General features: G+C 55.8%; 1 protein-coding gene across 1 annotated transcript in view; it reads left to right on the forward strand.

Moving 5' to 3' along the window:
- Positions 1–3: 3 nt before the first annotated feature.
- The window catches only part of IFFO2 (intermediate filament family orphan 2), a gene marked incomplete at its 5' end in the record, with an annotated part of 44,346 nt that continues 31,781 nt past the window's right edge, over positions 4–12,568 (forward strand). Inside the window, one exon of the mRNA XM_004705395.2 lies at positions 4–572. Within this exon, the coding sequence (XP_004705452.1) occupies positions 4–572 (569 nt within the window). The remainder of the gene's footprint in view (positions 573–12,568) is intronic.

Consider the following 12,568-nt stretch of genomic DNA (forward strand, 5'->3'; position numbering starts at 1 on the left):
GGGGGTGGCGGAGGGGCCGGGCCGGGGCCGTCACCAGTCACGGCGGCGCTGCGGGACGACCTGGGTTCCAACATCCACCTCCTGAAGGGGCTCAACGTGCGCTTCCGCTGCTTTCTGGCCAAGGTGCACGAGCTGGAGCGGCGCAACCGGCTGTTGGAGAAGCAGCTGGAGCAGCAGCAGAGCGAGCGCGATCGGCGGCTGCGCTATAAGACCTTCTCCCGCGAGCAGGCCGTGCAGACCGGGCCGGAGCTGCTGCGACCGGCGGCGGCGGGCGGCGGGCCGGGCAGCGGCGCAGCGGCCGGTGTCAATGCCAACACCGTGGCCCTGGGCGGCCTGCCTCCCGGCGGTGGCTCGCACCCGCAGCACTACGGCCGCCTGCCCGGGACCATCTGGAGCTACACTCAGGTGCGCCGGACGGGCGGCGGCGGCGTGGAGACCGTGCAGGGGCCCGGCGTGTCTTGGGTGCACCCCGATGGCGTGGGCGTGCAGATTGACACTATTACCCCCGAGATCCGCGCGCTCTACAACGTGCTGGCCAAGGTGAAGCGCGAGCGGGATGAATACAAGCGGAGGTGAGTGGGGGTCGCCCCCCTTCCCCCCTTCGCACCCAGGGAGGGAGCTTGCTGGTCCTGGCTGCGACGAGCTGCCTGCTGGACCCAGCAGGTGTCCTGGAAGCTGTTAGCGGAGTGAGCTATGAGCGCAGCACGCATGGAAGACTTAGTTATCAAGATCCAAGAACGGAAAAAAAAAATCCAGAACGGGGTGGGGGTGGGGTAGGGTGAACGCTGACTACTGTGGGGGGACGCCTCAGCGCCGTCCGTGGTCCAAGCACATTGGTTTCCAGGTGACAAAATAACCCTCGGTGTTGTACGAGTGTGTGATCGCATTTAATCTTCAGGACAATGCAGACCCGAAGGCCATCACTCCGGTTGGCAGATGAGGTGACGGATGCATGGAGATGTGAAGCGGCTTGCCTAAAGTAGCTTCTCTTGTAAGTGGTGAAAGCAGAATTTGACCCGTCGTGGTAACCCATCCTGGCTCTTCTTCCTCCCAGCCTAGGTCGTTTTTTAAAAAGGCCTCCGTTCGTCGCCCCCATCTCACGTTTATTGAGCGCCACGAAACTCAGCCTAACGGCCCCTGGAGAAGATAACCTTGGGCTGAAGCAGGAAGCATTGGATGGACTTAGACCACCACTTCGGGACCGTCCAGGCGGGCCCCATTCTTGCCCCAGCTCAGATTCCCCAGCTGGGAAGAGGATAGACTTTGCTGCTTGCAGCCTGGCTGGCAGGACTGCCTGCTCAGCTTTCCGCTAAGAGGAGGGGGCCTGTCTGCAACAGCTCAGACCTGTGTGGGGGAAGGGCCTTGTGCCCTTGATGGGTTGGCATTAATTACACAGATCAGGGTCCCCTGGATCGGATTCCAGGGCTGAGAGACTTTTCCTTCCATCCCTGAGCCGTGATGCTCGAGTGAGCAGTGGGTTGTTAAAGGGCACGGAGGTCTGTCTGGGGAACTGGGCATTACTCTTCTTTTCCTTCCTGCTGGGCAGGGTTCAAATGCCAGTGAGATTGTTGAACCGCTTCGAAGCCTGTTTCCCCACCAGAGAAGTAGAAATAACACCCCACCCCACCTCCGAGCTGGGTGAGAGGACAGTTGGATGGTTGATGGGGATGCTCTTTGGAAGGTATACAGTACAAAGCTGATGGTATTAGATGACAGGCTTGCTGGCAAGTGAGCAGGGAGCAGAAATACCCTGAGGCTGGGGTCTCTGATTTTCTGTGATCGGTGAATCTTGGGTCCTATTGGGAGTTGAGCTCCTCTCCTAGAGATGCTGTGTCTTGAAGACTTTAGGATGTTCTGGTGGCCCACCAAGGGGAGGCAATATTTCTATCCTTCGTGGGCAGCCTTGTTGGGACTGGCTAGGGAAGCAGGCACTTGATCTTGATGGTGAAACTCAGCAGGACTGGGCTGGGCCCTCCTGTCCACCACTGTTGGTGGTGTCGTCATGCCCCAGGTTTGTGTTGTGTTTGGTTTCATTGAGTGTGTGCTTTTGGGACCTGGCAACCTAGGAGATGGAAAAACCATGCCCTGTCTTAGAAGGAGATGGGTTGGCATTGAGTAATGCTCATTGAAGTTGCACCCAGGGTGTGGGGTGTGATGTCAGCTTCTGGCACGGGCATGGAATGAGCCCGTGCTGCTGAGACAGGTGGAGGTGGGCGTCACTCTTCCCACTCTGCTGGGAGGTGGGTACACACCTTTCTCCAGGTCTTTGTGAATTGGAGAGAGACATCTTTTCTGGAGGCCATTCAGAACGCTGGTTGATAGTTTTCAAAGTAAATGTAGCCACTTCTCTGAGCCTGTTTCCCTACCTGTCAGGTGAGGTGGGTGGCCTACAGCCTTTTTGTTCCTTGTACTCTCAGGCTTCCTCTGGATGCTGTTGGGGGTGGTGGTTTCCTGAATGGTTAATAAAATTATTACTTAAAAATATTTGTATAGTGTAATCTGAATACATTCATAAAAGTGTGCTTGCTAACATTTAAGTTCCTAATGTTAACTCCCTGGAGCTCTGGCAGGGATGCTAACTGAAAGGTCAGCAGTTCAAAACTACGAGCCACTCCGTGGGAGACCCATGAGGCATTGTACTCCCATGAAGAGTTAGAGTCTCGGAAACCCTCAGGGGCAGGTCTACCCTGTCCTATAGGGTTGCTATGAGTTGGAATTGAGCCCATGGCAGTGACTTTGAGCTTTTGTTTGAACACTAACTCGCTGGAGCCCACCACCAACGCCATCTCTTGCTGATAGTTGGCTGGAGTGAAGCCTCTGCTTCGCTCTCTTTGTCTGCAGAGGTTGCAAAGTAAGCAGCTTAAACACGAGGCTCATTTGTAGCTATTTCTCTGTGTGAGACTGGAGAGAAACGACAGGAGATGTCATCGTGCTTCTCCGTGTCAGTGGATCAAAGTAGCCTCATCAAGGTCACGGATTGAATTTAAAAGAGGTAATTGTCATATGTTAGGACTTCTACTTGCTTGTTTCTCATTAGAACTGTTGTGGGTGGTGGGGGTACAGCGAGTATAGGGTCAACTTGAAAACATGCTTAGAGGACTATGGAGTTAGGTGAGCCCAGTTTGGGCTGTATGTTCACCCCTACCTCCCATTCACAGGAGAAATCACAAGCCCTGGGATGAGACTCAGGTGCTTGTCAGACGGGCTGGCCACCCGAGTCTTCAGATCCTTCCACGTACCTTGCCTAGCACCCCAAGCAGTAACCAATGGAAGGGCCCTGTGCAAGGGAAGGAAAGAGCCAGGGTCTCCACAGATCCACCCGAGGGACCTGTGACCATGTGCTTTTCTCAAAGGGGAACCTGGGAAGTGTAGTTCATCAAGCTGGAGGGTTCTGAGTTCTACTCCCTTGATTTTTTGTGTGTGTGCCATAACCATGAACTACCACCCGTGCTACTGAAAACAAAGACAAGATCCACTGTCAATGAGTGCATTCTGCCTCCCAGAGAGCCTGCAGGACTGCCCTGTGGGGTTTGCAAGGCTGCAGTCTTTACAGAAGCACACGGTCACCATGTTCCCCTGTAGAGTGGCTGGTGGACTTGAACCTCCAACCTTTCAGGTAGCAGGGCTCCTTCCTGTACTGTTGTGAGGTCCGTTCTTAGTTCAATGGGCTTGCTGAAGTAGGATTGCACATCTTAAAAATGGATTGTTTTAGACATACCATTCGGTGATGTTCATGAACTCCCCGAGTTGTACAGCCATTGTCACCATCTGTGTTTAGAGTGCTTGCATCGCCCCTCCAAGATCTCTCCTGCCTGTTTGCCGTTTGTCGTTCTCTGTTCCCACCCCAGGCCTCGGTAACCGTGAACTTGGCTCCATTGATCTCCTTATTCTGAACATGCCTCATAAATGGAGTCATACAATAAGCAGTCTTTTGTGTCTGGCTTATTACACGACAATAAGGGTTTGGAGGTTCGTCCGAGTTGTAGAGTGTATGCACCAGTTAAGAAAGAACAAAACCTAGTGCTGTTGATTCCGACTCCTCTCGACTTTCTACGCACAGGAGAACTGCCCCGTAGGGTTTCCGAAGCGGCAAATTGTCTAGCAGTACGCTATGCTGCTCTTTTGTAAGTGCTGAATAATAGTCCATTGTGTGGACTATTTTCGGTTAACTGTTCACCTCCTTAGTGTACTTTAAGTTTATAAAGTCATCACCCCATGTGCTCCCATGAACCACATTTGGGAAGTACCGCCCAAAGTCCCTGACTGGGGTGCCTGGACCTGGCCCTCCACCATTGCTATGGCTTTCCCTAAGTCCAACCAGCTGAGCCCTGAGCCCATTATCACGTGGGCAGTGTGGCCACTGAAGCTGTAACACAGCCGAGGGTTGTCAAGCATTGATTTAGAAACCAAAACAAACATCTCTGCCTTGTCACCACCCAATGCCACCAAAATATCCTGTTCTGAGTGTGCAGGTGGTGGGGGGGCAGGCAGAGGGGGGCTTTTCCCTGGGAGGTCCCTGCTGAGTGTCACCCAACACCACTCAAGCAGAGAGTTCTTGAAACGAGCATCCAAGAGACCTAGGCCCCAGGTCTGGCTCTGTCACTGTCATTAGGCCAGTGGGTGCCCTCACTGGCTCTCGGGTCCTCCACCTTTACAAGAGGGCTTCCCCTAGGTGGCCCTGAGTGCCCTCACAGCCCCTGCCACACTGCTGACCTGGGACTCCCCTGGGCCGGGGCTGAGCTCCCTGCTTCTGGGGCGGCAGTGTTCACTGTAGCCTTCTTGTTCTGGCCTCGCCACTGCCCCTCCTGGCCTCCAGTGACCAGGGTTCAGGCTTGAGGCATGGACAGTGCTGCCTAGCCCATCCCCAGGCGGAACTGAACCAGTTTCCTCTCTCTTCCTTGGCTCTGGAAGGAAGCATGAAAGCCTTGAGATCATCAAGCGAAAGGTCCCTCTAGTCTGGCGTGGGGGGGCGGCGGGCAGAAGTTGCCCCAGGGCTGGCAGAGAAGGCTGCTTTGTGGTGGGGTAACATTTTTTGGGGGGGAGATGACACCCCTGGTCCCCTGCTGCTCCCACAAGCTCTGGCCTGATTCAGAGCTTCGGGCTTCCCCCCTTCCCTCCCTGTAGGCTGCTGACCACCAGGTATCTGCACCCCTGGCCTCAGTCAGCCGTGAGGCTTTGGTTGGTTTCGCCTGGTGCCTGGAGGAGTTGGCGTGCTGTGCTTGGGCCAGGTAGGAAGGCTTCCCCCATGATCCTTTGCTGGTTTTCAGGTGGTTCCTCCACAGCCCATGGTCCTATTTCTGCAATCCCATTTCTGTCTGATTCCCAGATGGATAGTCTGAGGGAGAATCCACTTGAAAACAGGGTCCTACTGCTTAACAAAACAAAACAAAAAATCACCGATTCTGCTGACTCCTTCATTTGCATGATGGAGAAACTGAGGCCCAGAGGGGGACTGACCCTCAGAGCTGAGCCCAGCCCAGGCCTCGCGTCTATTCCCAGCTGCCCTGAGGTGATGCCCACACTGTCTGCCTGCCTGCGGCCAGGGCTTCTCAAGTCCTCTCCACCTTTTTCAGTGCTAGCCTTTAAGCATCTTTTACAAAGGCATTTCCACCACTATTTCTGATGGTGAGGCGGAAGGGGCTGGGCTGTGTCAGCTGGGATGGGGGTCTTCCGAAAGAGACGGTGGGTGGGCCAGCTGGAGTGTCCCTGCCTTTTCCTGCCACACCCCAGAGAGGCCCTCCAGCAGGTGGGTGCTGGCCCCTGATGCCCCAGGAAAGCTGGTCAGAGGGCTTTGTGTCCTGCTACTTCCGTTGACACGTGCGTTATTTCTGAAGCTAAACGGAGAGGGCTTCTTTCTTTACTTCCGATGCTTGGGAGATAGTCTGGGGTGGTGGAAAGGGCTTGGCTTTCCAGACGTGCTGTGTGACTCTGGGCAATTTACTCGGCCTCTCAGAGCTGCCCACGCCTCCTCCTTCCTGCTCTGTCAAAGAAGGGTCACAATGCCATTCTCTGAGGGCTTGGGAAGGAATAAATGAGCTCATATATTAAGGGACCGGGGGCTTGGTAGGCTCCTGTGATGTCCCCCGCCCTCCTGCCACGTCAGTTCCATTAATTTATAGACAGTTCTGGACACAGCCCTGGGCTGCCCAACACATCCATTTCAGGGCACGTCTCTGCTCTCTGTCCCATGGAAGGCGCCGCGATGGTGTTGGGGGCTGGGGAGGTGGGGAAGGCTGCTTCTTTGTCCAGCATCTGAGAAGGGCGTTCTTCCTCCTCAGTTGATTTGTGCCTCCGGAAATCTCTCCCCTCCCCCCCACCCCTAGAGCAACACATCGGACCCCCTCCCCCAGCGCCTCAGTGCTCTGGAGAGCTGCATGAAAGAACTGGCATGCTCTTTGGGAACACATTTGGGAGGGGTTTTTAGAAACTTAAGCTAGAGGGAGGGCAGTGAGGGCCCAGAAAAGAAAAAGAAGCAGGAGACAGCTGACGCTGAAGATTCCTCCCAAGGAATGTGCGGCCGGATGCGCAGCCTCTGGGCTCCCAGCGCTCACGCTCTCTCACACATACACACATGCTCACGCACACACTCACATTCACAGGCACATATAGACATATGCTCACACACAGACATGCACACACGTGTACTCTCATCCACATTCTCACACACACACATATCCATGCAACCCACAAATGCACACTCTCTCACATGCCTACACATGCTAACATGCACACATCCATACACACACTCACTTCTGGGCTCTCTTTATCTCCATGGCTCGTGTCCTCACATAGGTCGGTCCCGGAGGGACCTGAAGACTAGTTGGGACCCAACCCCTTGCTGCAGGGAGCGGCCTTGACTTCCCAGGAATTGATTTAAACCATATCATCTATCAGTGATCTGCAAGTTGTAGACATTGCATTTGGAGTGCTGGCTTTCGATGGCATCGGGGAGCTGACACTGAGCCGATGTCTCACTTATTTCCAACGTCCTGGGTGGCAGCAGACCTTGGGCAGGGAAGAATGCGCAATGCAGTCCTGTCAATCCGTGGCTCCGAAGTAGGGATCTGTTGTTCTTCCCTGCCTTTCTTTGGTCAAGCATTCCTGAGCAGCCAGTCCCTCCCCAACACGGCGCCCCACACCCAGGTCATAATTGCCCGGACCATCTGCCTCCCTTGCCAGCTGGAAACTCTGTGGACTGGTCCGTCATCGCTTTCTCTCGTGCACACAGAGCCCAGCCAGGACCAGAGTCCATACATGGCGGCTGCGACCCCTTGGGGACGAGGGCTATGATTCACAGACATTCCAGGGAATGTCTGCCATCAGGGAACTTGGCAGCTCTCTCAAGGAAGGAACTGGGTTTAAGAGTCAGAAGACGAAACTCAAAACAGTCACTGCCATTGAGTCCATACCCTGTAGGGCAGGGTAGAACTGCCCTTTTGGGTTTCAGAGACTGTAACTATTTAAGAGTAGAAAACCTCATCTTTTTCCCATGTAGTGGCTGGTGGTTTTGAACAGCTGACCTTGAGGATCACAGACCATAACCACTGTGTCACCAGGGTTGAGTTTAATGAACACACACCGCTGGCGGTCAGATGCTGGGGCCACCCAGTCTTGGCCTCCAAGGTGTGGGTCTAGCACAGGAGCTAAATGCTGAGCGAGCCTGGGCTAGCCTCTGGGCCTCTCTGAGTCTTGTCATCTGTACAGGGCTGTGGGAAGCGTAAGTGAACGCACATGGTGGGTGCTTGGTGAACTGTAAACTGTCAGAGGAACGTGGGAAGTTTCACAAGCAGGGGTGGGAGCCCTAAGGAGGAGAGGGTAAATGGTGCCAGCTTCATGTGGTGGGCAGAGGCCAAGACCATGGCTGGCAGCTGGCGATTTGGGAGGTGGGCACTGGTCGGCTTGGCACCATCTGTGGCCCTTGCCAGAGTTATGGGTCTCTGGCTTCCGGGCTAGATGGGTCAGTAGTGGGGTTCCTGCCTGCCTGCCAAGGGAGTGCCCTCCTGCCTACTCTGGGCATCAGGTGCTTGCTTCCTGGGCAGGATGTGGTTTCTCTTTCTAGTCCCTGGTACAAAAGAGGGTAGTTGTCACCCGGCAGTAGACCTAGAAAAGCCTCTGGTTCCCACAGGCGCTATGGCCTGGCAGGGCCCCCTGAGTGGTGGTAGGGGACAGCTGGACCCCTGTGGGGTCCAAGTGCTGCCCCTGGCTTGCTCGATGCGTGACCTGAGCTTTGCTTTGCCCATCTGGGGTGGGGATGGGGTGGGGACAATAGGAAGGGGAGCGTGCCAATGTGCCCTGTGCAGTATGCATGCTCTGTAGCATGCCAATGTGCCCTGTGCAGTATGCATGCTCTGTGGTGACTGCCAAGGTGACAGTGTGGGGAACCCCGTGGGGAGAGTTCTGCTCTGCCCTATAGGGTCACTAGGAGTCAGAATCAACTTGGGGACAATGGGTTATATGTTTGTTAAAGAGCGCTGGTGGCACAGTGGTTAAGCGTTCAGCTGCTAACCACAATGTCAATGGTTCGAACCCACCTTCTGCTCCATGGGAGAAATACGTGGCAGTCTGCTTCGGGGCAGGTCTACTTTGCCCTGTGGCGAGGTAGCTGTGCATCTAAATTGGGACAGAGGTGGGCTGTGTGACGACATCTTTTAGTAAAGGATCTGTTTCATGACCCGGGACCAGACTATGCCCACTTTACAGAGGGGTGACTCAGAGAGGGGAACACAGCTGCCCCAGATTCCACGGTGAGTCCAGTCGGGGTCTCCAGACCCTAAGTGCAGTGCTCTTCCTAGGAGAATATCTGGGGGTGGGGGTGGGGCTGGCTGCCTCCAGGCTAGCAGCGGCAGCCCAGAGAGTAGAAGTGCGGCGAGGAGGCAGGCTGGGGTCAGGTCTTCCCAGGATCTGTCACAATAATGCTGAGGTGGGTGACAGAGCAGGAGGGAGTTGCTTCGCTGGGTAGACTTCCTACTGTTACCTTACAGTAATTATTTCTTAAGAAGCAAATGAACCACGGGCAGCAGCAGGCAGAAGAGCCTCATGGCCTCGGTCCATCCAGCCTTCCTGCTTGTTGCACCTCATCCTAATGAGGGCCAGGCCCTGGAAGAAGGGGACTTCCTGGTTGGCCACCAAGGGTGGTATGTGGCACGGGAAGGCCTGGGGAGCAGGGGACACTGGCAGCCACTTTCCATGTGGTCTCACTGAAACCTGGCAGTCAGTGCAGTTGGAAATGGAGGCTCCCGGGGAGAAGGAGTTTGCCCCAGTCACCTAGCCAGGAGACGGCAGAGGCAGGACTTGGACGCAGCCTCACACTAAGTTCATGTCCATTCTGTGACGCATGGAGGGCCTCACGGCTGGGGGCCGACCTCTCCAGCTGATGACGGGATACTGATGGAGGGAAGGAAGCTGGCCCCTGTCCGGGCCTGGGAGCTCCCTGACTTTTGGCTTCAGTCAGATCCGTGAACCTTGGTGGGTACAGGGAACTTGTTATGACGTTTCATATCATCGTTGGGGAGGATGGCACTGCTGGGTGTGGGAGACTGAGCCCAAGGTTCAGTTGTTCTCTGCCCAGGGGCTGGCTCCAAGTCTGGGCCACATGCAATTGTGTCAGGTCATGTGTGCCTGCTTGAACAAGATCTGTGCGACCCAGGATCTCAGCACATATTTGTTAGGTAGTTTGTTTTTTGAGCAAATATTATTACAGCTCTTCTCTTGGCCGAGGAGCCCTGGTGGAGCAGTGGTGAGAAGCCACCGGCAGCTTCACAGGAGCAAGATGAGGCCATCTGCCTGGGGAAAGGCCACAGCCTGGGGATCCCCCCTGCACTTCTCCTCTGCCCATTGGGTCACTGTGACTCAACATGGACTCAATGGCCCTGCGTTTGACTCTGCGTCAGGCACCTTTGAAAGTGGTGTTCAATCGTTTAATTCATGGAGCCACATCATAGCCCTGTGAGGTGGGTACTCTCACGAGCCCATTTTAGAGAGGCTGAAATAGCCCCGGAGACATTGTGGAAACTGGGCCAAGACCTAACACTCCTCAGAAGCAGAGCCAAGGTTCGAATCCCAGAAATCAGGCTTCAGAGCCAACCTCCATCCTGTGCTGAATCCAGGACGGCCATGCCCATGGCGAGCAGCGCCCCTGCTCTAAGCCTCAGTGTTCATGTCTGTGAGATGGGAGTCAATCTGGCCTCAAGAGGCTGTTTGGAGAACTCCACGAGATGATGACTGTGGAAGCATTGTGCACACTGAATGTCAGACCGTGGGGGCATTAGGAAGGACCTACCTGCCCTTCTGTTTCTTCTCTGACTTACCTTGAAACCTGAGGCTACTTGTGGCTACCTCCCCTCACCTAGGAGAGTCCCTTGGCCTCTCTGCTAGATGGGAAGAGCTCTATCTGTGAATGACAGGTGGAGGCATGTGAGAGGAAGGTGCTCAAAGCTGGCAGCTGATGTGGTGACAGTGGGGGCTACTGACGGAATCTAGGGGTCCCTGGGAGAAGAGCGGGGCTGGGACTTGGGTGGCGTTTGGCCCCTGGCCTACAGGAACCCCTCCACCAGCTGGAGCTGTGTCCCCACTGCCTGCTCAGAGCCCTGGTCGGCGTGCTCTGACTCCGGGATGCGCCGGTTCACGCAGCCCCCAGCTGCCCGCTGCATGCCAGAGAGAGGCCCCTGCAGTGGAGACATTGCCTTCCACCCTCTTCAATTGACCATTTTTATTACTTGGGTTATTTAAGATGGGTCTTGGCTCGCTGCCATCTGTTTGCTATCTTGGGGGAGGGGAAGAGCTACTGGTCTAAGTGGGCCTTGCGAAGTTCCCTGGCAGACAGGCTTCCTCTGGGTGGGGCCAGGGCATCTTCTCAAGGCCTACAGGGGGGACCCTTCTTTGCTCCTGGCCAACAGGGTAATGGGCAGATAGGCCCTCAGGAGGGGCCACTGGAATAGCTTGGGGCCACTGGAATAGCTTGGGGTGGGGCGGGTGGCGTGAAGCAAAGCCAGGCCACAGGACCAGAGTGCCCCTAAAAATACCCAGAGCAAACTCATTGCCATCAAGTCCATGCCAACTCAGAGCAACCCTGCAAGGTAGGGTCGAACTGCCTCTTTGAGTTCCCGAGACTGTAACTCTTCACAGGAGTAGAAAGTCCCATCTTTTTCCCATGGAGTGCCTGGTAGTTTCAAACTACTGACCTCGTGACTGGTAGACCCTGGAGTGCCCCAAACCCAGGGATTCTGGGAGCCGTCTAAGCCAGCTTACAGGCAGTCAAGGAAGACTTCCCAGAGGCGGCATCTCTGACTCCTGTCTTGAAGGCCCAGTGAGCGTGGAAGGGAAGCGAGTGGCTGTGCCAGAACTGGCAGTGAGAATGCCGGCCAGGGCTGCAGGCTGGAGCCTGGCCTGCCGGCTCCCTCCTGCTCCTCTCTCCTCCTACCCTTCTGTCCTGCTTTGGCCTCAGAGCCCTCTGGCTGTCCTGCCTGCTGTTGCCTGCCTCCCAAATGGGGCAGCTGTGGGGAGGACCTGCAGGCCTCCAGCTGGGCCTGTCTCCCACCCCTCAGTGGATGCCAGGCCCTGGCGGGTGGCTCTTTGTCTGCCCAGGGGGCTTTGTGAGCTGTGTGCACGTGTGTGTATGATCATACATTGGGGAGCCGCCACCTGGCTTCCTCCTCTGCACTTGGAACCCCCAGGCCAGAACTCTCTGGCCTCCCCAGACTCCTGTGCTTACAGGGCTGGGGTCTTCTGATCTGGCAGGGGGCAGAGCTGCCCAGCGTTGGAGTCAGCACCGGCCGTTGTGGTGCTGGGGACACAAAGCCAGGCCACAGGACCAGAGTGCCTTGGAGCTCTGAGTGAACCCTAGAAACCCAAACCAGTGGTAGGTGGTGGTGGTAGGGGGGAGGGTAGGCTGGCCAACTCACCTAAACTCGCCCACCTGACTCTGCTTGTCCCTCCCCTCTTCTCTGTGAGAGAGGGTTTGAGGAGCCTCAGTCGTCTCATCTGTAAGATGGGACGTAATCGTTGCTGTGGCAGCTGTCCTGGGCATCCAGGAGCTTTGGCAGGTGGAGTTCTAAGTGAGGTTCAGGCACAGAGAGGACTCACGGACTCTCTGCCTAAGCCCGGCTCTCTGCAGCCCCCCGGCCTCCAGACTGTGAGAACTGTTGCCTCTCCTACTTCTGGCCAAAGGCCAGCCTTTTGTGTTTAGGATACTGTACTTCCTTTCCGCATCTGAGCTGCCTGCCTGGCCAGCAAAGAGCTTGAATCCCCTCTCTCCCTGGTGGACCGTCAGGGCAGGGTCACCCAGAGGACATGACCTAGAGTCCAGGCTGTGCCCAGTGCATGTGGGCCACCAGGAACATGTGGGTCCAGTGGTCTTGTTGGAGGCTGGGCTTGAGACCTGACCCTGCTTCTCCAGGAACCCCAGAACACTAGGAGGGGCTCTCTAACCCACCCACAGCCTCTGGGGGTCATGTGACTGGCTGGGGGGCGGGCAAGGCTGAAACGTGGATCTGGATCTGGCAGACTGGAAGGAGCCCTGGTGGCACTGTGGTTAGCACTCCATGCCTACCAAAAGGTCAGCAGTTTGAGC

This window comes from Echinops telfairi, unplaced genomic scaffold (assembly GCF_000313985.2).
Source record: "Echinops telfairi isolate 266 unplaced genomic scaffold, ASM31398v2 ScPeMD7_7457;HRSCAF=8495, whole genome shotgun sequence".
Lineage (NCBI taxonomy): Eukaryota > Metazoa > Chordata > Mammalia > Afrosoricida > Tenrecidae > Echinops > Echinops telfairi.